Genomic DNA, 23,169 nt, shown 5'->3' with positions numbered 1-23,169 from the left:
TCACAGATACGGGAGGCAACTGATCAGTGATTCTCACCTCTCTCTCTCTCTCCCTCAAATCAATAAAAATATATCCACATCCTAGGGTGAGGATTAAAAAAAAAAAAAAGGAATGAACTGTTGATTTACAACCACCAGGATGGATCTCAAAGAATGAAGTTGAATGAAAGACACCACTCTCAAAAGATTACATGCTGGCCCTGGCCGGTTTGGCTCAGCAGTTGGAGCATCAGCCCATGGACCAAACAGTCATGGGTTTAATTTCAGTCAAGGTCATGTACCTCTACTGCAGTTCGTTCCCAGCCCTGGTCGGGGTCGTGCGGGAGGCAACCAGTCGATATGTCCCTCTCACATCAGTGTTTCTCTCTCTCTCCCTCTCTCTCTCTCTCCTCCCTCCCTCCCACTCTATCTGAAGATAGACAGATAAATGTCCTCACATAAGGATTTAAAAAAAGATTACATGCTGTATGGTTCCATTTATATAACATTCTTGAAATGGCAAAATTATAAAAATGGAGAACAGATCGTGGTTGTCAGAGGTGGAGGAGGGCATGGGGTGGTGGGGGAGGGGTGGTGGTACAGAAGGACAGGAGGGGCCCTGTGGTGACGGGACACGCCCTGTATTTTGCCTGTACTGAGGGACGTCCTGGGTATGGTGCTGCACCACAGGTGTGCAAGATGTTATTGGGGAGGAAACTAGGCAGAGTACACGGTTATCGCTGCCATTCCTTGTAACTGCACATGAATCTAGTTATCTCAAAGTAAGTTTAGAGAAAAGAGGTAGTGGCTGTAGAAATGTTAAATGACTAAAATGAAAAAAGTGTTGTCTTCGTTATACACAGATTAGTGAATCTCACTGACTTAGTTGAGAAATGTGAAATTCTATTGAAACCACTCATGAAGAAGATGACGAATCCCTGTGTGTTTGGCACACGTGTTCTAATGTGAAACTGTTCAGGCAGCAATGTTCACCCGTGTGCTAAAACATGCAGCACCTGACTGTTTAGTCAGGGCATTGACCTCTTTTTCTTTAGATTGTCAAACAACGACAACAACCATCACAATAGCCGTCAGGTGTGAACGAATCAAAACCACACCTCCTTTTTGTAGGGGCGCAGACAATGGAGCGTATTTTTGGTGTGCACAGAACTCTGGTAGTTCACGTGTGCCCTGAGAGGAAAGGCTGGGAGCTGCTGGTTTAGGTCCAGGTTAGGAGGGAGACACACGGGTGGAGAAACTGGTGAGTCACCACGCGGGTGAGCTCGGCCCCTCCTACTCAGTCACCTTGTCAGATGCCTTCCTCTTTCTGTATCACAGAACCACGAAGGGTTTGGAACACTAACCTTAAAGTTTGTAACTATTGTTAAAAGGTTAACAATTTGAAATGACAAACATCTGGGCTCCGACTTTGATAGTCAGGGGAGACGATTACTGCTGCAATCATGTTGCTGCAAAACATCAAAATTCTGGCATTTTTCAAACTTTCACTGAACTGAACATGGCAGGGTGGGGGTGCAGGTCGAGCAGGGGTGATGTTTTAAACAGCACAGCCCTTGCCCACAGACTCGGTTTACACACGGCTCACACGGCGCTGTCGGCACGCCCACCCATGGCAAACCACCACCACAAACCCTGTGTCACAGACTCTCACACGTGCGGTCCAATCGGGGGACCCACCGGCATGCTCACCACGCAGGAATGAGTCAGACAAAATGTGCTTACAGACCACCACCGAAAGCGACCTGGGACCCGGGGGCCTGCGGGACACGTGCTCTGGGTTCCGAGACGGTGCCCACGGCCCGAGAGCTTCACTCGACTGCTCTGAACCTCGGTCTCCTCACAGGAAATGGACCCACGCTCACCCTGCAGATCGGTGCAGCGTGGGCTGAATAAGCAGCTGGGCACCTTGCACGTGGGCCGTCTGACGCACATGCAGTGTCGCGGAGGGGCCCGGCGTCACGGACATGCCCAGCATTGTGGACACCTCAGTGCAGAGGCAGCGGCAGCCCTGTCTCACCGGCTTCGAGATCCTTGGTCAGGCACGTCATGAGCACGCTGTGCCCGGGAGGATGTTCCACACTGTCAGCACCACCTGACAACTTAACTCCAGCTTCAGGAAGACAAGTCCTCTCATCAAAACTCACTGATCGTCCTAACCGACACTCCCTCCCCACCTCCACTTTATCGATATGAGTAACCCACAGCCATGACATGAGACCTCAAACTCTCCTGGAAAGACGTGATTCTGGGCCAGCTGCGGCGCTGTGCCAGGTGACGGGCAGGCGAGCATGTCTGCGGTGCCTCCTCCCACCGCAGGCTGCAGACCGGCTGCCCCGCTGCCCGGGCAGGAGGCCCCTGGCAGAGCTGGGCACACCGGCAGATCCACATGCACTTCAACAGTTTCCAAGATGCTCAGGTGACCAGCGACTTTGGGACTTAACATCACTTGCATTTACCACATAAACACTTGTCCAGAAATGGGGACACTTGTGTTTAGAGGGACTTCTACTTTTACATTTATAAGTATGTGTAAGCCACACAAATAAAAACTATTGACCTGAGAGACTTGTTTCTCTAAGTTTCAACTGCAGTGCTTCAGACAAGAAGGGACTGTTTCTAAATCAGGCCTTAAGGCCGGACCCTTGGACCCTGCCGGCCGTGTCCCAGAAGTGGGATTTGGGATGTGCTGGGAGGGCTGCTGGCATCGAGGGCCCTGAACACTCCTAAGCAGGGCTCCCCCTACGTGGAGAAAACCCAACAGCCCAAGGCCTGATTCCTTGAGGGTGGGTCATGAATCAGAGTGTGAGGGTTTGCTGTAAATAACACAACCCGTGACCTCAGGCACTGATTTAATGTACAACCCACCACAAGTTTCTTGTGTCCAGTCACAACTGAAAAGCAGAGGCGGACCATGCGAGTGTCCTGTCCACCCAGAAGTATCCCGGCACTGGACTTCTTCACAAAGCACACGATGACTCGCTCACACACAGAGAGAAACACGGAAACATGAACACAGCGTTCAACCGAGTGACAGAGCAACACCTGCAGGGGTCCCCGAAGCCCAAGGTCGCCCCAGGCCCCCTCCACCGCCTGGGTGCAGCCCAGGGTCACCCCAGCCCTGCTGGCTGTCCCCCGGCCTGCCCGTCCCCCCCGCCAGCACAGAGGGCTCACAGGTGCACGCCCGTGCACACAGTGCGCTCAAGCGTGGCCACGTCGTCCCCAGCACGTGCACCCACTCCCCCTGCTGAATACACCCCTTTCAGGAGCACACCGAGACCCGTTCATGCTCCCTGCAGCCGACGGACAACGGGCCACTCTGGGTCAGGGCTCTTACGAACAACGCAGCTCTGCATGACCTCCCAACGGCCCAGGACTCAGGACACAGACGTGCCACATGAAGGGGCACTGCAGGGTCAAAGGGTACACTCGCAGGGATACGTGTCAAACAGTTTCCAAAAGGGCTAAACCAATGGACATCGAACGCTTCAGAGCAGCACTGTGGCTGTGCACCCGAGGTCACACCGTCCTGCGGCTCCCCACGCCGTGGCAGGGGCCGGCCACTCCGGGCAGAAGCACGCAGGGCCACAGGAAACACGCTCTGGGCAGCAGCGCCTCCCCGTGAGGCGGCCACGGCGGACGTCCACGCACAGGAAGCCCTGGCGTGCAGGTGTGAGAAGCCACACCACCTGCGGTCTCACTGCTCCGACCGGAGGGCGGATCCGGGGCCGTCCTGCCCCCGCGACTTACTGTCCACACCGTCTTGGACAGGGTCACTTTGGTGCCTCCGTTTCCGGCCCCAGAAGAAGGGGCACGGTCTCAGAGCTGACGGTGAGGAGGGAGGAGCGCGGGGAAGGCCTTCGCACGAGGGCGCGGTCAGCTGCTCGGAGAAGGGCAGCGGGAGCCTCCCAGCAGCGGTGCAGACCCCCGCCGTCAGCTGCCCCTGCAGCCGGAGCTGTCCCGCCAAGGGCCAGGGCCGCGCTCGGAGTCTGGGTGGGGTGGGCGCAGGGGGCGCACGAGACCGGGCACCGAGCGGCAGCACAGTGCCCAGAACCGGGAAGACGATACGCAGACCACCTTTCCCTCCGACCTGGAAACGAGACAGTTCACCCACCACCTTGTCCCGCGAACCGTCCGAGACTGAGCTAACGAGCGAGAGGGAAACACCGCCACCTCCCAGCCAGACGCCCCTTCTCCGCCTGCACTGTGCCGCTCCTGGCCGAAAGCTCGTCCTTCCTGACACCTTCAGGAAAGGGCCATTCTCATCTGCTTGTCCTCCAGGTGAACTGAGAATATTCTTTTCCAAAACCTCCGCTGAATATTTATTAGAATTACATCAAATGTGTAAGTTAATTTGAGAGAAATGACATCTCTGTAACACGGAGTTTCCATCCAGGGACACGATGTCTTGATTTTTTCCAGACCTTTCCTTTTCTTGGTAAAGTCCCTCAGCTTCTCAACCTAGATCCTAGAAACGTCTTGTCAGAGCCCCGGAAGCCGCTGTCTCCAGCCTGGGGGACACGGTCCCTCACCGCTGACGGCCGACCTCTGGATGTTTGCCACTGCCGTCCGAGACACTGTCCTGACAGTGTTCACTTTGGGGTAGATTTACTTGACAGACTCTTGTCATCTTCAAATGTGGTGACCCCATCTCCCTTCAAAACTCACTTCTGGCCAGAACGTCAGACCTCTGGGCAGGTCACAGTCCCGCCCTCGCCCCGAGTCTGGTGGGAGGCGCTGCAGCCACCAGCTGGGACGTCAGATGCTGACCACTCGGCTCCCACGTGGAAGTGCCTCCACTCCAGTCCACGCGAGGTTTTCATTTCAGGGGACACTGAACTGTCTAGATGTCACTTATTCTTACAAGACAACACCCTTCCTGGTGATTGTATTTGGTTCAAGAATAATGTTTTGGTTAAACGTAAGATACGCGAGCCACGTTTAACAGGTGCTACGAATGACTTGAAATATTTTTAACGGAAAAATCTGACTCTACTGGATGTAGCAGCACAAATGAGGAAGAAACTGACACAGGAAAGAGACGAGACTATATTTCTCCAATAGGGAACAGTTATCTACTCCACTGTCAATTGTATAGAAATGCATGCCTCACTGTCCCTAACCTTGCTTGACTTTTGTTCTACCAGAACAAACACAGAGTAAAAGGAAGGAATTTTTTTTTAATTGGAGATATCAGTGAAAAGAAAAACAAAGATTCAAAAGGGAAAATCAACAAAGCCAGAAGTTGGTGGTTTAAGAAGATATAAATTTCTGGAAAAACTAATTAAAAAAAAAAAGAAGCACATATAAATAGTACAATTAATAAAGAGAGAACAAAACTAAACTATAAATAGAGCCAATGTTTAAAAGAATTCTATCAAGACAATAAACTTGAACATCGTTAAAGAAAGTGGTACCTAGAGCTGACTCGGGAAAAACCGAAAGCCGGGCACGCCCATGGCTAAGGCACACACGCGCAGAGGAGGGCAGGGCCGTGGTCTCGCTTTCCCACAAAGGACACGGCACCGAGCCGGCTTCACAGGTGAGTCCCATCACACTGTCAAGATGCAACATCACTCTACCTACAATCTACTCCAGAGAAGAGAACACACCCCATTTATTTTTTTCTTCATTGATTTTTAGAGAGAGGAAAGGAGAGGGAGAGAGAGATAGAAACATCAATGAGAGAGAGTATTGATCGGCCGCCTCCAGCATGCTCCCCATGGGGATCAGGCCCCCAACCTGGGCATGTGCCCTGACTGGGAATCAAACCGGCGACCTCTTGGTGGGGTTGACACTCAACCACTGAGCCACACCAGCTAGGCTCCCCATTCATTTTTTTTTTTTTTTAATCCTCACCCAAGGACATTTTTCCATTTTTGTTCAGATAAAGTAGGAGGGAAAGCGAGGGAGAGAGAGAAACATGGACGTGAAAGGGACACACCGAGTGGTTGCCTCCTGCATGACCTGAACCAGGGCCGGGGACGAATCGCAACTGAGGTATGTGCCCATGACTGGAACTGAACCCACAACTCATTGGTCTGCGGGCCAATGCTCTAACCACCGGGCAAACTGGCAAAGGCTCCCCATTCACTCTTTTTTTTTTTTTTTTATCCTCACCCGAGGACATTTTTTTCGATATTTTGTTCAGATAGAGTGAGAGGGAGAGAGAGAGAGAGAAACATCGACGTGAAAGCGACACATCGAGTGGTTGCCACCCACACGACCCAACCAGGGCCGGGGACAAACTGCAACCAAGGTACGTGCCCTTAGCGGGAACCGAACCCAGGTCTCTCCGGACCGCAGGCCAACGCTCTAACCGCTGAGCCAAACCGGCCAGGGCCCCATTCACTCTTTTTTTATCCTCACCCGAGGACATTTTTCCATTTTTTGTTCAGATAGAGTGGGAGGGAGAGGAAGAGAGAGAGAGAGAGAGAGAGAGAGAGAAACATCGACGTGAAAGGGACACATCGAGTGGCTGCCACCCGCACAACCAACCAGGGCCAGGGATTAACTACAACCGAGGTACGCGCCCTTAGCGGGAACCGAACCCGGTTCTCTCTGGACCACAGGCCAACACTCTAACCGCTGAGCCAAATCAGCCAGGGCCCCATTCACTCTTAACTTGGAGCTAAGACAAGACCAGGATCACAGGAAGAAAACCATGGGCCCATTTCATCCATAAATATAAATGGAAAAATACAAATTAGCAACTAGAATCTAACAGTGGATGAATAAAAAGATAATATACCATCACAATGTTGGCTTTATCCCTGAATGTGAGAATAGTTTAATGTTAGGAAAGCTGTAAATGGCATTTAGCAAATTAAATATAACAGAATCACATCAATCATCGCAGAAAAACATTTAATAAATTTCGACACTCATTCATGATCAAGCCCGATACTGGGGGAAACTGTACTTTCTCCATCTGTTTGCTACAACAAATACCAGAAAAGGGTAGATTCCAAAAGCGTTCCCATTAAAAGTCAGGAAGGAAACAGGTCACGCAAGGAAGGCGTGGGGACTGGAAAGGAGGAAACACAGGTGCTCTGAGTCAGGGACACAAACCTTGGTGTCACTCGGGGAGGAGCAGCCTGGGTCAGAACGCCTGGGTGTGAATCCAACTCTGCCCTCACGGGTCCCCAGTACACGGGCCTCAGACAAGCCTCTACCTTCCTGAGGCCCCCCCTGTATCTCTATCTTATCCAGTCCTATCCAGCCACTTTGACAGCACAGAACACAACAGAGTCAACAGACACATGTGAAAACAATCAGTGTGTCAATGTGGCTGGTTGTAAGTCAATGCATTCCTACCTACTCCCAACAAACAAGTAGAACACACATTTCAAACATGCAGTGTTTGTAACAGCAGGATAAACTCTAGAGTGCCCAGATACAATGTAACTCAAGACTCGCACAGCTTCTGCAGAGAAAACCGGACCGTTTAGACAATCACAGAAGGCCAGTCTCAAACACTCCTGCTGAATCCCAAGCCGGCGCCCGTGGCCCGCACTCATGAGCTGGCCACGGTGCCTGCGTGGCAGTGAGGCCCCGTGTGCCAGCCCAGCCACCAGCCGGGGGCTGAGGACGCTACAGGAGTAAAAGCAGGTGGAGTTGGGCCAGGGTACAGCCTGTGGGCTGGCCAACCACCTATGTTCTTGTACAACCCATGTGCTAAGAACAGTTTTCACATCTTTAAATAGTTGAAAACAGTATGTAGAAAAAATACTTTGTGACCCATGTGAAAGTCCTGTGCAATCCACATTTCAGCATCCAGAAGTGAAGTTTTATCGGGACCCGGCGCTCATTCATCAGCTGCTGTCTACAGGGCATCGCTGAGCGGGGCAGAGAGCAAGGCTCCCCGCGGGAAACACTGACCGACCGACTACCCGACCCTTTCTAGAAAAAGTGCGCTGACCCCTGGTGTAGTGAATCCAAAATGAGCCCCACACATGGCAGATCAGAGTGGAAAGGGGGAGAAACTGCTTGTCCATGTGAAAAAAATCACCTCCATCTCACAGAGCACAGGAAAATGAACTCCAGGTGCTGGATTAAGGACTTGACTATTCAAAAAAAGCTTTGATTTTTAAAAAAGAATAAGTATCTTTCTGACCTTGTAACAGAGAGGGTTTTTTTTTTTTTAATCCTTATCCAAGGATATTTTTCTATTTATCTTCAGATAGAGTGGGAGGGAGGAAAAGAGAGGGAGAGAGAGAAACATCAATGTGAGAGAGACACATCGACTAACTGCCTCCCGCACGACCCCAATCAGGGCCAGGACCGAACCGCAACCGAGGTATGTGCCCTTGACCAGAATCAAACCCGTGACTCTTTGGTCCGAGGGCCGATGCTTTCTAACCACTGAGCTAAACCAGCCAAGGCGGAACAGAGAAGATTTCTCTCTCTTTTTTTTTTATCCTCACCCGAAGACATTTTCCCATTTTTTATTCAGATAGAGTGGGAGGGAGAGAGAGACAAAGAGAAATATCAACATGAAAGGGACACATCGAGTTGCCGTCTCCCGCACAACCCAACCAGGGCCGGGGACAAACTACAACCGAGGTACATGCCCCCAGCGGTAACCGAACCTGGGTCTCTCTGGACCGCAGGCCGACACTAACTGCTGAGCCAAACCAGCCAGGGCCAGAGAAGATTTCTTAGCTAAGTTATAAAAAGCACTAATCATAACAGATAAGACTGAGAAATCTGACTAGATTAAAGTTAAGAATTCAGTCATCAAGACACCTCAAAGTAAGTGAAGAAAAACAATCTGCTGCCCTGACCAGTGGTTCAGTTGGTTACAGTGTCATGCCATACACCAAAAGGTGCCGGGTTCAATTCCCGGTCAGGGCACATACCCAGGTTGCAGATTTGATCCCTGGTTGGGGCACGTACAGGAGGCAACCCATCGAGGTTTCTGTCTCAAATTGATGTCTGTCTGTCTCTCTTCACCCCCTTCCTCTCTCTAAAATCAATTTTTTTAAAAAATCTTCACCCAAGGATATTTTCCCATTTATTTTCAGACAAAGTGGGAGGGAGGGAGAGAGAAACATCGACGTGAGAGAAACACATCAATTGGTGCCTCCCGCACGACCTCACCCAGGGCTGGGTCCGAATCCATGACTCTTTGGGCCTCGGGGTAATGCGCTCACCACTGAGCCAAACCAGCCAGGGCTCTAAAAATAATTTTAAAACTCTGGAATAAATGATGATTCCAATGTGGTTTTACCTACCTTGACCTCTACCCTACCACCTATCACAATGTCATCTTTCTGTAAACTGATTCTTGACAAGCGGTCTGGCTTTGCGCTCGTTCTGCAGAGGGAGCACGTGCATTTCTATCCGCCTGACGGGCGTCAGCGCTCAGCCTGACCCACCTCGCCATCCCCAGGCTGCCACGGAGACATGGCCGCACAGACAACTTAACATTCTCCACTGGTTTCATTTACAAATGTAAAGAAATAAGTGAAATTAATTTCAAAAAGTTTATTTAACTCAATATATCTAAAATACCGTTTCAACATGTAGACAATACAAAAATGACTAACAGGATACTTCACGTCCTTTTCCCTCTAAGTCTTTGAAATCTGCTGCGTATTCCCCACGTGAGCCGTTGCAGCAGGGACCTGCCCCTTCTCAGGTGCCCCAGCGGCTCCTGGGGCAGGGCCAGCGCAGGCCCTGCTCCCTCCGGCAGTGGCGTCCCCTCGCACCCGGGACACGGATTGCTGGTGCAGACTCGCAGCTCCGCCTCCCCAGAACATGCTGAGGTGCAAGGTCACACTGCTCCAGGTGGGGGCGCCATTCACTTCACTCCTCTCACACCTTTCTTGGAAACCTGTATCACTATCCAACCCCGCATTTCCCAGCTGTGGCGGAAAAGCAGTCAGAGAGCCGAGCCCGCTCCCTGCCACCCAGCAGACTGTGGCCAGGACACCTCGGTCGGGCGGCCACGGTGCAGGGTGCTGTGGGGCGCACTGAGGCCACGCCCCTCCTCACCTCATCCTGGTCCTCCCTGCAAGCCTCCTGACAAATGCCCGGCACTCCTCCCAGCACACCATCCAGCTACCTCGTCCGCAAGTGCTGCCTCGCATTCATCTGTCCCCATCCGTTCCCTCTCCCTCCCTTCAGTTCGATTAGCTCCGAAATTCATCTAGTCAACTGTTATTGATAACTTACCATGTCCAGTACTAGCCACCGGAGAAACGAGGTTCCCTGCCAAGGGCGAGTCAGCAAGGGTCTTTCCCTGCCCCTTTCCGTCCTGACCATTCAGCCCTGCAGCAAAGCATGGGCACCAGGGTGGAGGGCTGGGGTGCAGCTCAGAGTGAGGAGGAGGGTGTCGGAGAGACGGGAGCAGCAGCGGCACCCAGTGAGGCGAGGGCACCAGCGCAGGGAAGCAGTGTCAGCCAAGAGAGACCAGGAGCTCCCCAGGGGGCTGCCAGAGCCCAGGTGGGTCAGATGGCATGTGCACAGGCCACGGCTGCCGCAGCAACGGCAGGCTGGGTACAGCAGGGGCCACTCACAGTGACTCTATAAGGATATGACAGCCGGGTCACGCTGTTGGAGGGCAGAACTACAAACACAGAAAGGGAGAACTGGACTGAGTCCTATGGTGTATACACACATACACACTCACATGTGTGCACACACATGCACACATGGAAATATTCACACACCACACACATGCACATTCATATGCACACATTCTCACCACACATACTTGCACACATACACATGCACACACATGCACGTGCACTCTCACATGCATGCACATACTCACGCGCACATGCACTCTCACATGCATGCACACACTCACGCGCACATACTCACACATGCACTTTTCTCTAGTCCTGACCACTGAGGGCCCGAGAGCTGAGACACGCCTGGAGCAGTGAGCGCCTGGCCAGCACGTGCTGGATTCTAAACAGCGCTCTCCTGACAGACCGGGAGAGACGGCTGAGGCAGGGCTGAGGCAGGGCTGAGGCAGGGCTGAGGCAGGCAGGAAGGTGCGGGAAGGGAGGAAGAGCTTGAAGAATGGCAGGAGCCGACTGAGAGGACACAGAAGCCCCTGTGGAGGAGCCCCACTGGCCAAGTGACAGTAACGGTAGGAAGGGGGGGCCCCACGGAGCAAGCTGGAAACCAGGAGCCCACCGTGAACAGTGAGGGGCTGCACGGAAGGGTGCTGGAGAACAGGAGCGACCGATGACGGGAAGCCCAGCACTCGCCACCCATCGGAGCTCCAAGGGACGCCAGAGTCATGGGACAAATGAGCACCAACGCCGGTGACGGAGTGAAGGATACGATGAGAAAGCTGGGCCTCGGGTCCGGGCAAGTCCCACCCAACATGCAGGACCGGGAACTGACCACAGAGAAACGTCACAGAAATCGAACTCAGGGACCTTCAACAAAACTGCCCGTGATCTGCAAAGTCGTCAAGTTCACGAACGTTAGGGAAACAGGGACAAGCAGTTTCCGACCAGCGAGCTGAGGCTGGGTGGGGCCTGGGCTGGGTGCCGCCCCACAGCCGGCAGCTGGTGGCTTAGACGGGAGGGAGGGAGGCATGTCCGGCTTTACTGCCCAGGTGGCCGTCGTCATGACAGTGCCCTTGTCTGTAGAGATCACTCAGTCAAGTACTGGGTGTGACGTCAGCAATTTGTGACCAACAGTTCGGGGGAGAGAACTTGTGTGCACTGTACCGTATTTGCTGTAAGTGGAAGGTTTCCGTGATGATCGGCGGGGGCAGCACAGGCGGGAGTGTGGCCGGGGCGTGGCGGGAACAAGCTCTCCAGGCCTGATCACTCCCACCACCGAGGACAGGCAACCAGGGCCCCTTCCCTCGGCCCGGAGCCGGCTTCGCCCGCCAGAGCTGCAGGCTGAACACATCAAAGGGGCAGACAGGGACGGACCCCCGAGAGCGGACAATGAAAACACCGCAGTCTCCCCACGAGACGTCCTGCTCACCAACCTCTGGAGGGCCTGAGCGTTCTCACAAGTGCACTCACAACTTCAAGTGTTTGACCTGCCTCTATATCTGCTTTTCTTCAAAAGCAGCATCTAAAGTTGCTTAAAAGGGTTCACTTTGCTGGCTCGGTTCAGCTGCCCCTGTCCTCACTGCCAGCGCGCTGGGCCTCAGTGCAACGAGGCTTCCCAAGCTCCCTGGAACCCAAGCAGTTCCCCAAGTACGGATATACAGGGATTACTCCCGAGTTTCAAGCACCCGAAAAACAGAGCTTTCAAAGTGCATCTTGTTTGTAACATGGAGCATACGCACAAGAGTGTTACTACACGGTGCACTTCATTTAGAAACAAGGTACTAACAGTTATGTCTAAAATAAACACATTTCTATCTTAGCACCGTTTTATTCTGTGGGGATTTAAAGATACTCTACACATAAAGCGTCCGTGGAGTGAGCACAAGCCCTCGCTCAGGGGCCGCTGGTCCTGCCTCCACGACGGGGCTGTATCAGGGGCTGCACTAGTCATGAGGGTCGGTTTGGCGATTTCGATCAGAAAACGGCTGCTGCTCTCCAAGATGACAGAAACAAGCACCGCTGCTGCAGGGAATCCGAGCATCTTCATCCCAAGCATCTTCCCTTCCCTCTCCGCTCAGAGAGCCTCCAGCCCGCCCCGCAGGACAGTGACAACGCACGCTGGCTCGCCCCCTCCGTCCCCTGAGCCGCTCCACCCAGATTCAATGCAAACCCAGGAAAACTGCCTTCTCAGCCGACTCCCGTCACCCAGCAACAGGGCTTCGCCAGAAGCTGCTTTTCAAGTCAGAAGTAACCAGACAGAACAATGAAGAAATGGGAACTAGAAACTAAAATAAACGTGCTTCTTTCTCAAAGCAGTGGACTCGAGTGGGTATGTCTCAGAAAGGACAAAAATAACCAGACAGGAATAAGAAAAAGGTGACCAGGAAATGAATGTCTTTGTTTAAAGTGAAGCCAAAGTCGTGGAAATTCCGGAATCAAACGGTCCAGGAGGCAAGTCGCTCTACATGCGAAGGGCCATACACCCAAATGCCTGTGCTGCTGTACGAGATGCCCTACTGTCCCCAAGCCGCTCCACATGCGGAGGGCCACACACCCAACCGCTTGGGTCCTGCTGTCCGAGACGTCCTACTGTCCCCAAGCCGCTCCACATGCGGAGGGCCACACACCCAGACGCTTGGGTCCTGCTGTCCAAGACGTCCTACTGTCCCCAAGCCGCTCCACATGCGGAGGGCCACACACCCAGACGCTTGGGTCCTGCTGTCCGAGACGTCCTACTGTCCCCAAGCCGCTCCACATGCGGAGGGCCACACACCCAGACGCTTGGGTCCTGCTGTCCGAGACGTCCTACTGTCCCCAAGCCGCTCCACATGCGGAGGGCCACGCACCCAGACGCTTGGGTCCTGCTGTCCGAGACGTCCTACTGTCCCCAAGCCGCTCCACATGCGGAGGGCCACACACCCAGACGCTTGGGTCCTGCTGTCCGAGACGTCCTACTGTCCCCAAGCCGCTCCACATGCGGAGGGCCATGCACCCAGACGCTTGGGTCCTGCTGTCCAAGACGTCCTACTGTCCCCAAGCCGCTCCACATGCGGAGGGCCACACACCCAGACGCTTGGGTCCTGCTGTCTGAGACGTCCTACTGTCCCCAAGACGCTCCACATGCGGAGGGCCACACACCTCAATTTTTGGGCAGTGAGTAAGTGGTCCTGCTGTCTTCTGAGTGCCCTGGTGAGATTAGACATTGCCCACAGGAGACAGGGCCAGAGAGGGCCGCTGTCACCTGCGGAACCACAGCCCACGTGGGACAAAAGACACACCAGAGGACCCAGCCCAGCAACACAGCTGTGTAGGGCCGATAAGCCGGACCCTACCTGCAGCTGGAGCCTGTGTAAGCCCCGATCTCTAATGTTCTTTTTTTAAAAAGTCCATGCTGTCTTCCTTGGGGACTTTCTAAAATCCCGACCTCTCCAAACTCCTGAGAGCCAGCCTTCCGCCAGAGCAGCGCGGCCTCCCGCCTGCGGACGGAGCCGAGGCCACGGGGCGGCCACCCTCTGCAGCATGGGACCCGGCACGCCTGCCCCCAGACCGCCTGCGGTCCCCGCTCCTCACGTAGTCAGAACGGCCGAACCCGGCCGGAATCCCTTGCGTCCGCTGCATGTCACCCTGCGGCTAAGGTGACCTCCCTTGATGTGTCACAGTGAGCACGTCCAACACCAGGACCCGAACTCCCGAGGCACTGAAGCTACATCCACAACTCAGGCCGTCAGAGTCAATCAAAGTAAAGAGTTTCTTTTGTTTTTGGTGTTTTTAATCCTCACCCGAGGACATTTTTGCATTTACCTTCAGATAGAGCAGGAAGGAGAGAAGAAGGAAGAGAGAGGGAGAAACATCGATGTGAAAGGGACACATCGAGTGGTTGCCACCCACACGACCCCAACCAGGGCCGGGGACAAACTGCAACCGAGGTATGTGCCCTTAGCGGGAACCGAACCTGGGACTCTCTGGTCCGCAGGCCGATGCTCTAACCGGCCAGGGCAAAGTGAAGGTATTTTTTTTATGCAAAGACTAGAACAGGGTATTGATGGAATAAGGCCAAAACGACTTATCAGCCAAAAGTACTAAAATCTAAAAGTGATAAATACAGTATATGAACTCTAAGTTGAAGTTTTGAGTAAAAAGAAATTTGTTCATCACATTGTCATTCACTGAGCAAACATATTAGACAAAAGATGACCATTAAGCCTGGAAATGTTTATAAGACCCTAGCCAATCACATTTCTATAATCCGATTTCCTGAACTCAGATACATTTTTCCAGGTAGAAGTACTGATATTCTGTCCATACCATGACCCTTGTCTATACAGATGACTGTTTACTCACAAATATCTTCACAAAGTTCATATAGGTGTAACGGTCTGATGTCTCCAAACCATTTCATGGTCAATGATACATCTGGGGCACAAATATGTAAATACTTTTTTTTTATCCTCACCCAAGGACATTTTTTCATTCATCTTCAGATAGAGCGGGAGGGAGAGAGAAACATCCACGTGAGAGAGACACATTGAGTGGCTGCCACCCACATGACCCCTTGTGGCCAGAGACAAACTGCAACCAAGGTACGTGCCCTTAGGGGGAACCGAACCAGGGACTCTCTGGTCCATGGGCCGACACTCTAATGGCTGGGCCAAACCGACCAGGGCCAAATATGTAAATACTTTAAGTGAATTTGTTGATAATGTGGTGGTGACAATTTATATCCCAAACCTGACATCCCAGTCTGTGTGGGTTGGAACATACTGCATTACTTTGGAACATAAAACTATCACCTTATTTCCTAAAAAAAAATAATAATAATAACTCTTTAGAATTAAAATCAATCAGTAGTTCCCCAGTTGAGCTTTTAAAGTCTCACCAGTAAAGCCCTGCCCAATGTGGCTCCGCAGTCAGAGCATCAGCCTGTGGACCAAAGGGTCACAGGTTCAATCCCCAGGCCCTGGTCAGGGTCGTACAGGAGGCAACCGATCGAAGAGTCTCTCACATCAATGTTTCTCTCTCTCTCCCTCCCTCCCTTCCACTCTATCTGGAAATCAATGGAAATATATCCTCCAGTAAGGATTAACAGAAGAAGTCTCACCAGTGAAGAAGTATCGTAACACTTGTCCCCTTTTACTCCAACACCAGGGCCCACAAACATCCAAACTAAAAGTACTTTTATCAGGCGCAGAATTTGGGTAAAGAGGCATTCTGAACAGCATTTTTCTAACAGAGTTAATGTATTTGTGTTGAAACTGCACCATCTAGCTATGAAAATAAGAAATAATTTAGCCCTTGGCCGGTAGCTCAGTTGGCCAGAGCATCGTGCTGATACAGCAAGGTTGCGGGTTCCATCCCCGGTCAGGGAGTATACAAGACCTCAGCCAATGAATGCATCAACAAGTGGAACAACTAACCAATGTTTCTCTCTCTCTCTCAATTCAATTAAAAAAAAATTTAAAGAAATAATTTAAAAATCTATTTACATCAACAAAATGAAAGAGTAAGACTGAAATCCCCGACTTTCATGAGAATTTAGCTACTGCTCACTATGTCCTAATTATTATCATTAAGACATGTCTGTGATACGATCATCGTATCCCTCAAGAGGCATTTAAACATGTAACAGTTCTCATATTCCCAAACAGGTGCTTCTTGGAAACAGTCGCCGTGATCCCTACGGACTGGCCGCCACCCGGGCCTCTCGGCAGCGGTTGGCGAAGGGCAGGGAGAGGCTGCGCAGGCCCGCAGGCCCCACCCCCACCCTGCGCGCTCCAGTCCGAGATTCCCAGCACCAGACCCACAGGCACCGGCACCGCTCACACCTCCAGGGAGGTGAGGGGTCAAGTCACAGAAACGTGAAATAAACGGAAAGAGAAAGAAACCTACAAAAGGAAGTCCTCTGAGTCTATTTAACACAAAGAATTTAAACAAAAAGAGGCAGCACCTGAAATTTACATTCAGTTAGAACGGATATACATGGGAAAAAGCTGAAAGGAGAGAATGAAAGTCAAAGCTTGAATCATCAGGAGAGAGCCATCTCCACCAAGTCCCCAAAGGTGAGTGACCCACCTTTGAAATCGCCGGTTACTACTCTGAAGCATCTTCATGTATAAAGTTTAGAAAACAAGCATTTTTAAAGTTTAAGAAAGACTACTAAAAGTGCTTTTCTGGTTGTTTCTCAAAAACTTCATAAATCCGAAGGAAAAAAATGTTGGCATGAACTAATAATATCTTACTATTAACAAAGTTTAATATTTCCTCTTGAAAAGAGAACAAATAAGTCAGGATAATGAGAAATGCTCAAAGCAATCTGATTCACATATTTACTCTGTAATGTATTATTCAATCCATTAGCACAGTAAGAATGGCTTTTCTTCCAAAGCAGCTTCAAAGACAGGCTGGAGACGTGCCCAGATCACAGATGTGTGTTTCCCAGCGCTGAGCAGAGGCTCCCCCGGAACAGTACAAAGTACCGAGACTACGGCACACGAGAGCTCATGGGAAAAGCAGACAAAACGTCTGGTATTTGAATTTTTAAATGAGACAGAAGATAAGCAACTAGTACTCTAATTAATTTGCAGAAATCGATAATGACGAGCAGCACTGGCCACGGACTCTGAGTCCTTCAGGAGCCCGCCCACGAAGTCGGCAGGGCGCAGACGCTCTGAAGCGGCTGCACACGTGGACCACGCGCCAGGCCGCAGAGCAAGGCTCGGCTCCAGACAGCCAGTATCGCAGACCACGCCCTCCGAATGCGCAATCACATCAGAGACTGTCCATAAAGAGGCTTTTCAGCTCCAGCCAGTGTGGCTCAGCTAGTCGGAGCATGTTCGGCAACAGAAAGGTCTTTGGTTCTGGTTGAATCCCCAGCCCCAGCCCCAGCCGGGGTGGATGCAGGAGGCAACCAATCCATGTCTCTCCCTCCCCCTCATCCCGTTCCCCTCTCTCTAAAAATCAATGGGTTAGGGTGAAGATAAAACTTTTTAAAACCCTTATATGTGAAAGCTAACGAACATACTCCTAAATAGCCCATATGTTTACAAGGAATACCAACAAAGGAGTTCATATTAAAATTCAAGAAATTTCAATGTTTGATATTAACTTATTATTCAAGAAATTTAAAATTCAAGGATGAAGCATGCTCAAAGAGAAATGTATAGTCCTAAATATATTAATTTTTAAAATGACTAAAACTAGCCCTGGCCAGTTTGGCTCAGCGGTTAGAGCGTCGGCCTGCGGTCCGGAGAGACCCGGGTTCGGTTCCCGCTAAGGGCACGTACTTCGGTTGCAGTTTGACCCCGGCCCTGGTTGGGTTGTGTGGGTGGCGGCCACTCGATGTGTCCCTTCACGTCGATGTTTCTCTCTCTCTCTCTCCCCCTCCTGCTCTATCTGAACAAAAAATGGAAGAATGTCCTCGGGTGAGGATTAATTAAATAAATAAATAAATAAAATGACTAAAACTAAAAATAAACGAGCTAAGTTTTATACAAGAGGCAAGGAAAATACTGCCTAAAGAAATCAGAAGGAAAAATAAAGAGTAGAAATCATGGAAAAAGAAAGCACAAAGGGGAATATCTACAAAACCGAAAGCTGATGCTTTGCTAGAGTGTCTGTTTCAATAGCTTGTTCAAGTCTCACCAAGGTGGGGACAGATGACATTTCTAGAGGGAAAGGAAAACTCTAAGTATAGATATATTCCTAAAACCATAAAGTATACTTCAAACATCTTCACGCCAGCACTTTGTGACGGGAAGAAACGGACGGGCCCTCAGAGCACGCGTGGAGACGGCCGGCCCGCCTCTGACTCCGAAGCCTCCAGCACGGAGCCAGCCCACACACGCTGCACGTAGGCTCCAGGACCCTCGGCCCAGCCCGCCGGGCAGCCCCGCCGCTTGCCCGCGTCTCACGAGTACGATCATTTCTGAGTGTGCCAGGCAGCGAGGAAACCTGGCAAGCTTTAGTTTGTGTTAATGGAACCCTGACCGTTAGCCAAGCCAACTGACGCCTGGAATAAAACTTCACTTCATGGCTCCTTTGGTGGCAGATGTGGCCAACGTAATGTGAGGAAGTGGTGCGCACAACTCCCGATAAACAGCCTAAAAGAGACCTCCCTTTTCCTCCTTCCTCTGGCTGGAACGCAGTCCTGAAGGCTGGAGCTGGGGCGGCCCTCTGGGTCCAGGAGGTGCCCTGGGGCGTGAGGCCAGGAGGAAAGAGGGGGAAGGTGCCTGGGTCACTGCCACTCCAGACTCTCTACCTCCGTAAGACACTACTGTTCTAGATCTTTCCTTCACTCACAGATACACTTGGTTCTGATTCAAATATTAATTACCAAAGAAAAGGAAAACAGAATATACACGCACTGAAAACGCTGACTTGGCAACACAAACAGGAAGGGTCCGTGTGAGAGAAGAGGGCAGCCAGCAACACGAGGGCTCGACAGCACTGGGTGACGGCAGCCAGCAGTGAGACGGAATGACCCTCAGCCATTCAGGAAAGGCAAAGTAAAACCACAGCGAATCAAAAAGGCCGACCACACCAAGAGCCACGGTGGGTGTGGGGCCAGAGCCCCTGCACACTGCCAGTAGGAGTGTGAAACGGTGCCACCACGTAGGAAACCCACTTGGCATTTCTTAAAATGGTAAACACGCGTTTGCCACATGACCCAGCAGTCCCACTGGCAGGTGCTTGTCCGAAGGAAGCGTGCGGCCACCCTCGGGCTGGTCGGCGAGTACTCACAGCAGCTTCACTCGCAGTCCCAGACTGCAGCCCAAGTGCTCACTTCCTGGTAAGTGGGTAAACACACCCTGGTATATCCACACAACGAACTACTATACAGCAACGAAAAGGGATGAACTACAAAACGTACGACATGGATACCTCTTGCAATAATCTGGATGACTAACAGCAGCCGGACCGAAAAGGAGTGTGTCCACGCTCCATTCATACACAATTCCAGGAAGGGCAAATATCAGTAGCTGTCAGGGAAAGCGGAGGGGGGCGGGCATGGACAGAGATGGTCGGAAGGGGTCCTGGAGGGTGCGGGCCACTTTCGAGGGTGATGGCATGACCTTGCCCTGACGGTGGCTGGCACAAATGTGGGCTCAGACTTTAGCCACCAGGAGAGGAAGGGGCCGCAGCACTTCGCGGAGCACGAGCCGTTGCTGGCGCGAAGCTGTGCGTCCAACAGACTCTAAGACAGGGTCACAGGGGCAGCCCCGGGCCCGTCCTGTCTGCACACACCACACACTGTGGCTGTGGTCTGCTGGCTGTCCTCGGGCTACTGCGGCAGAGCTGGGGAGCCGCACCAGAGCCTGTGACACCTACTGCGTGGCCTCCGCAGAAGACATTGGCTGACTGCCGCTGGCAGGCACTGGCTCTCGTGTTCCAGGGGACACGCCAGGTGCCCCAGAAGCACCGTCTGTACAGCAAAAGGCTGGAGAAACCTCAATGTCCGTCAGTGAAGGAGCTAATGAGCAGATGATGACACCTGCCATCGACTGAAATGCGTCAGCTAGATCTGCCCATGTCAAAATCAGAGGGTCTCAGACACAGATGCTGCCCCAAGAGCAACCTGCACAGCAGCGGGTAGCGCAGCTCTCACGGGGCAATGCAGACGCAGGGCCAGGCCGCAGGCATGAGCAGCTGCCCAGGGAGACAGGGCCTGGGACACGGGCACAAAGGCACAAAGGCCTGCAACTTCTCTCGCACATTTTACTTCCCTTTATTTTTTAAAAATCTGGAACTGCCCTGTAACCCAGACTTGTGCCCTGACCAGGAATCAAACCGGGACCTCTCAGTCCATGGGATGACGCTCAGTCCGCTGAGCCGCACTGGCGGGGCTGGGATATTTTTAGAAGACCAGCGAGTTCAATGCAAATCCGATGTTTACCCACTGAAGAAAGCAGCACAGAGACGCCTGGCTCGTCTCCTCCGGCTGCAGAGCGTGGCGCCCTGGCCTGTAACCTCACCGGCTGCACTTCCGTCCAGCAGCCTGTTCCCCAGCACCTTCTGAAGTCCACTGACCTACTTCTCTGACATTTATCCTTCGGAGGAAACTGAAACACAGGCCCGTGTTCTGCATAAAAATCACAGCCTTGCTGGCCAGTGGGGCTCAGTGGCTGAGTGTCATCCCTGCACCAGGAGGTCAGTGGTTCGATTCCCTGTTAGGGCACATGCCCAGGTTGCAGTCTCAACCTCCAGTAGGGGGCAGCCAATCAATGTTTCTCTCTATCTCTCCCTCCCTTTCTCTCACTAAAATCAATTTTTAAAAAAAACTCACAGCTAGCCCTGGCCAGTTTGGCTCAATGGTTAGAGCGTTGGCCCATAGACAAATTAGTCTCAGGTTTGATTCTGGTCAAGGGCACACACCTCAGTTGCGGTTCGTCCCCAGCCCTGGTCGTACGGGAGGCAACCAGTAGATATGTCTCTCTCACATCGATGTTTCTCTCTCTCTCTCTTTCCTGTCTCTCTCCTTCCCACTCTATCTAAAGATAAATGGAAAAATATGTTCAGGTGAGAATTAAAATAAATTAAATTAAATTAAAAATCACAGCTATAGCCCTGGCCAGTTTGGCTCAGTGGTTAGAGCGTCGGCCTGTGGTCCAGAGAGACCCCAGTTTGGTTCCCGCTAAGGGCACGTACCTCGGTTGCAGTTTGTCCCCGGCCCTGGTTGGGTCGCGTGGGAGGCAACCACTCGATGTGTCCCTTTCATGTCGATGTTTCTCTCTCTCTCTCTTCCTCTCTCTCCCTCCCACTCTATCTGAACAAAAAATAGAAAAATGTCCTCGAATGAGGATAAAAAAATCACAGCTATAAAACGTAAAGCCACGGAAGCTTCAGAGGTCACTTCAGTCCCAGCCTGGAGGCTCAGACCCCACCACTGGGCTGCGGACATACCACCAGGGACGGCAGGACCACGCCGGCCTGGGGAAAGGACTGTGGCAGGTTAAATTCCTCCAGAGCACACGGCAGGCCGGGAAGAGGCGCCTCCCTCAGAGGGTCAGGCAGCAGCCTCGGGCAACAGGCTTCCGCACTAGTGCGGGAAGGGCGCCCCCTGGTGCTGCTCTCGCCACACAGCTCCCCTGGCTAGCTCAGCCATGCCTTCCTTCCTGACCAGCAGTCATTTTAACCAGAATTCCACCTCAAACTATAACCGTTAAATCAACGTGTGTGTGTGTGTGTGTGTGTGTGTGTGTGTGTAAAACATGGCGATTACTGGCTACTGATAAACTATCCAAGAAATTACTTCCTGTTTAAAAACACACACACACAATAAATACTGACTGCTACGGTGTAAAAGGACGCTGACAGACCTGCCGTGACGTGTGCGGCGCACTGCCCGGCCTGCGGGTATTCTCGCCAGGGCCACGAGCTGAAGCGGTGGCGGCGGGCAGGAGGCCACGGGTCCCCCAAAATCGCACACTCGTAAGGAAGACGGCCGGGAGGCCAGACTCGAAAACGCTCCGCCTTTCCCGCACTCAGGGGGCCCGGGGCCCGCGCCCCACTCCCGGGAAGGGCGCGTGGGCAGGAAGGCGACGGCCGCGGGGCAGCGCAGAGCAGGCCTTCGGCCGGACTCCCGAGCCGGGAAGGAGGCTGCTGCCCACCGGGCAGGACTCCGGGCGTCCAGGAGCTAACAGCCCCCGCAGAGCCCGAAGCGCCCCTCCTCCCGGCTGAGGGCGGCCCGTGGACACACAGACACAGACGGTGTTGTGAGCACGACATCTGAACGTGTTTCCAGTGTTTTAAGTGAAAGTGGAAACCGATGCTAAAATGCTGATATTTACAGAAGACAGTCCATTACCTTCTCCCCAGGCTTGGGCGACAGCCGCAATCTCTCATAGTCTTTCTTGGTCTCCAAGATCTTCTTGACGAGCCCTCCTGTGGAAAGCAGTGGTCTGTGCTCCAGCTGCTGGCCTGAAGGGGCGGGCGCAGCAGTGCAAGGCCTCACCCCTGCCCTGAACCAGCCTGGGGACCCTCCCGGCACCCAGCCCGCAGCCGACACGCGGCAGCTGCTGGCGGGAACCAGCTGCAACTTCTAAGTGTTACAAAGAAACCAGCTCCTTCAAGGGGAAGAAAATCTAGAAATAAAATAGATTTTCTCTTCTATTTCCTAAGAATAAGAAGAAATGTAGATCAACACTTGAAACTATTATAAACATATAGTTTTAAATTGCTCCTAAGTATGTACTAATACTTCGTTATATTGGGACAAGAATCTTAAACTTCTTTAAAATAAAGAATTACCCAGGGGATAAATATCCTATGAAAACCCATTTTCTTTAAAAATCGTTTGCCCAGATGTGTGTCATGTGCCCAGATCTGCGTCATGAAGAATCGGGCCGCGTGTGCACACAGTGCAGGACGCAGCCTCGGCCCTGCCGTGGACAGACCCAGCGCGTGGGCAGTGAGGCGGCAGAACCCCCGACTTGCACCACATCCGGGGGTGAGCCCCAGCTCTCACTGTGGCCAGGAAGGGAGGCACAGGTGGGGCGGGGCAGGGCCGAAGCCACACCTCTGTGAGCATACCCTGTTCGGTACATTTGGCCATGAAAATGTGAATATTTTACATAAAATAAAAAAAATTAAACCCAATGTTAACACCTAAAAACAGAAACAAAGGGAATAAATAACCTTAAAAGGA

The 23,169-nt window shown here is 52.1% G+C and overlaps 1 protein-coding gene across 1 annotated transcript in view; it reads right to left on the bottom strand.

The window, feature by feature from the left end:
- The window catches only part of TRAF3IP1 (TRAF3 interacting protein 1), a 57,354-nt gene that overhangs the window by 5,264 nt on the left and 28,921 nt on the right, over nt 1-23,169 (bottom strand). Inside the window, exon 14 of the mRNA XM_036253374.1 lies at nt 22,330-22,406. Coding sequence (XP_036109267.1) covers nt 22,330-22,406 — 77 coding nt within the window. The remainder of the gene's footprint in view (nt 1-22,329; nt 22,407-23,169) is intronic.

Source organism: Molossus molossus, unplaced genomic scaffold (genome assembly GCF_014108415.1).
Source record: "Molossus molossus isolate mMolMol1 unplaced genomic scaffold, mMolMol1.p scaffold_m16_p_11, whole genome shotgun sequence".
Taxonomy (NCBI): Eukaryota; Metazoa; Chordata; class Mammalia; order Chiroptera; family Molossidae; genus Molossus; species Molossus molossus.
This window is presented reverse-complemented; position numbering and strand designations above follow the sequence as displayed.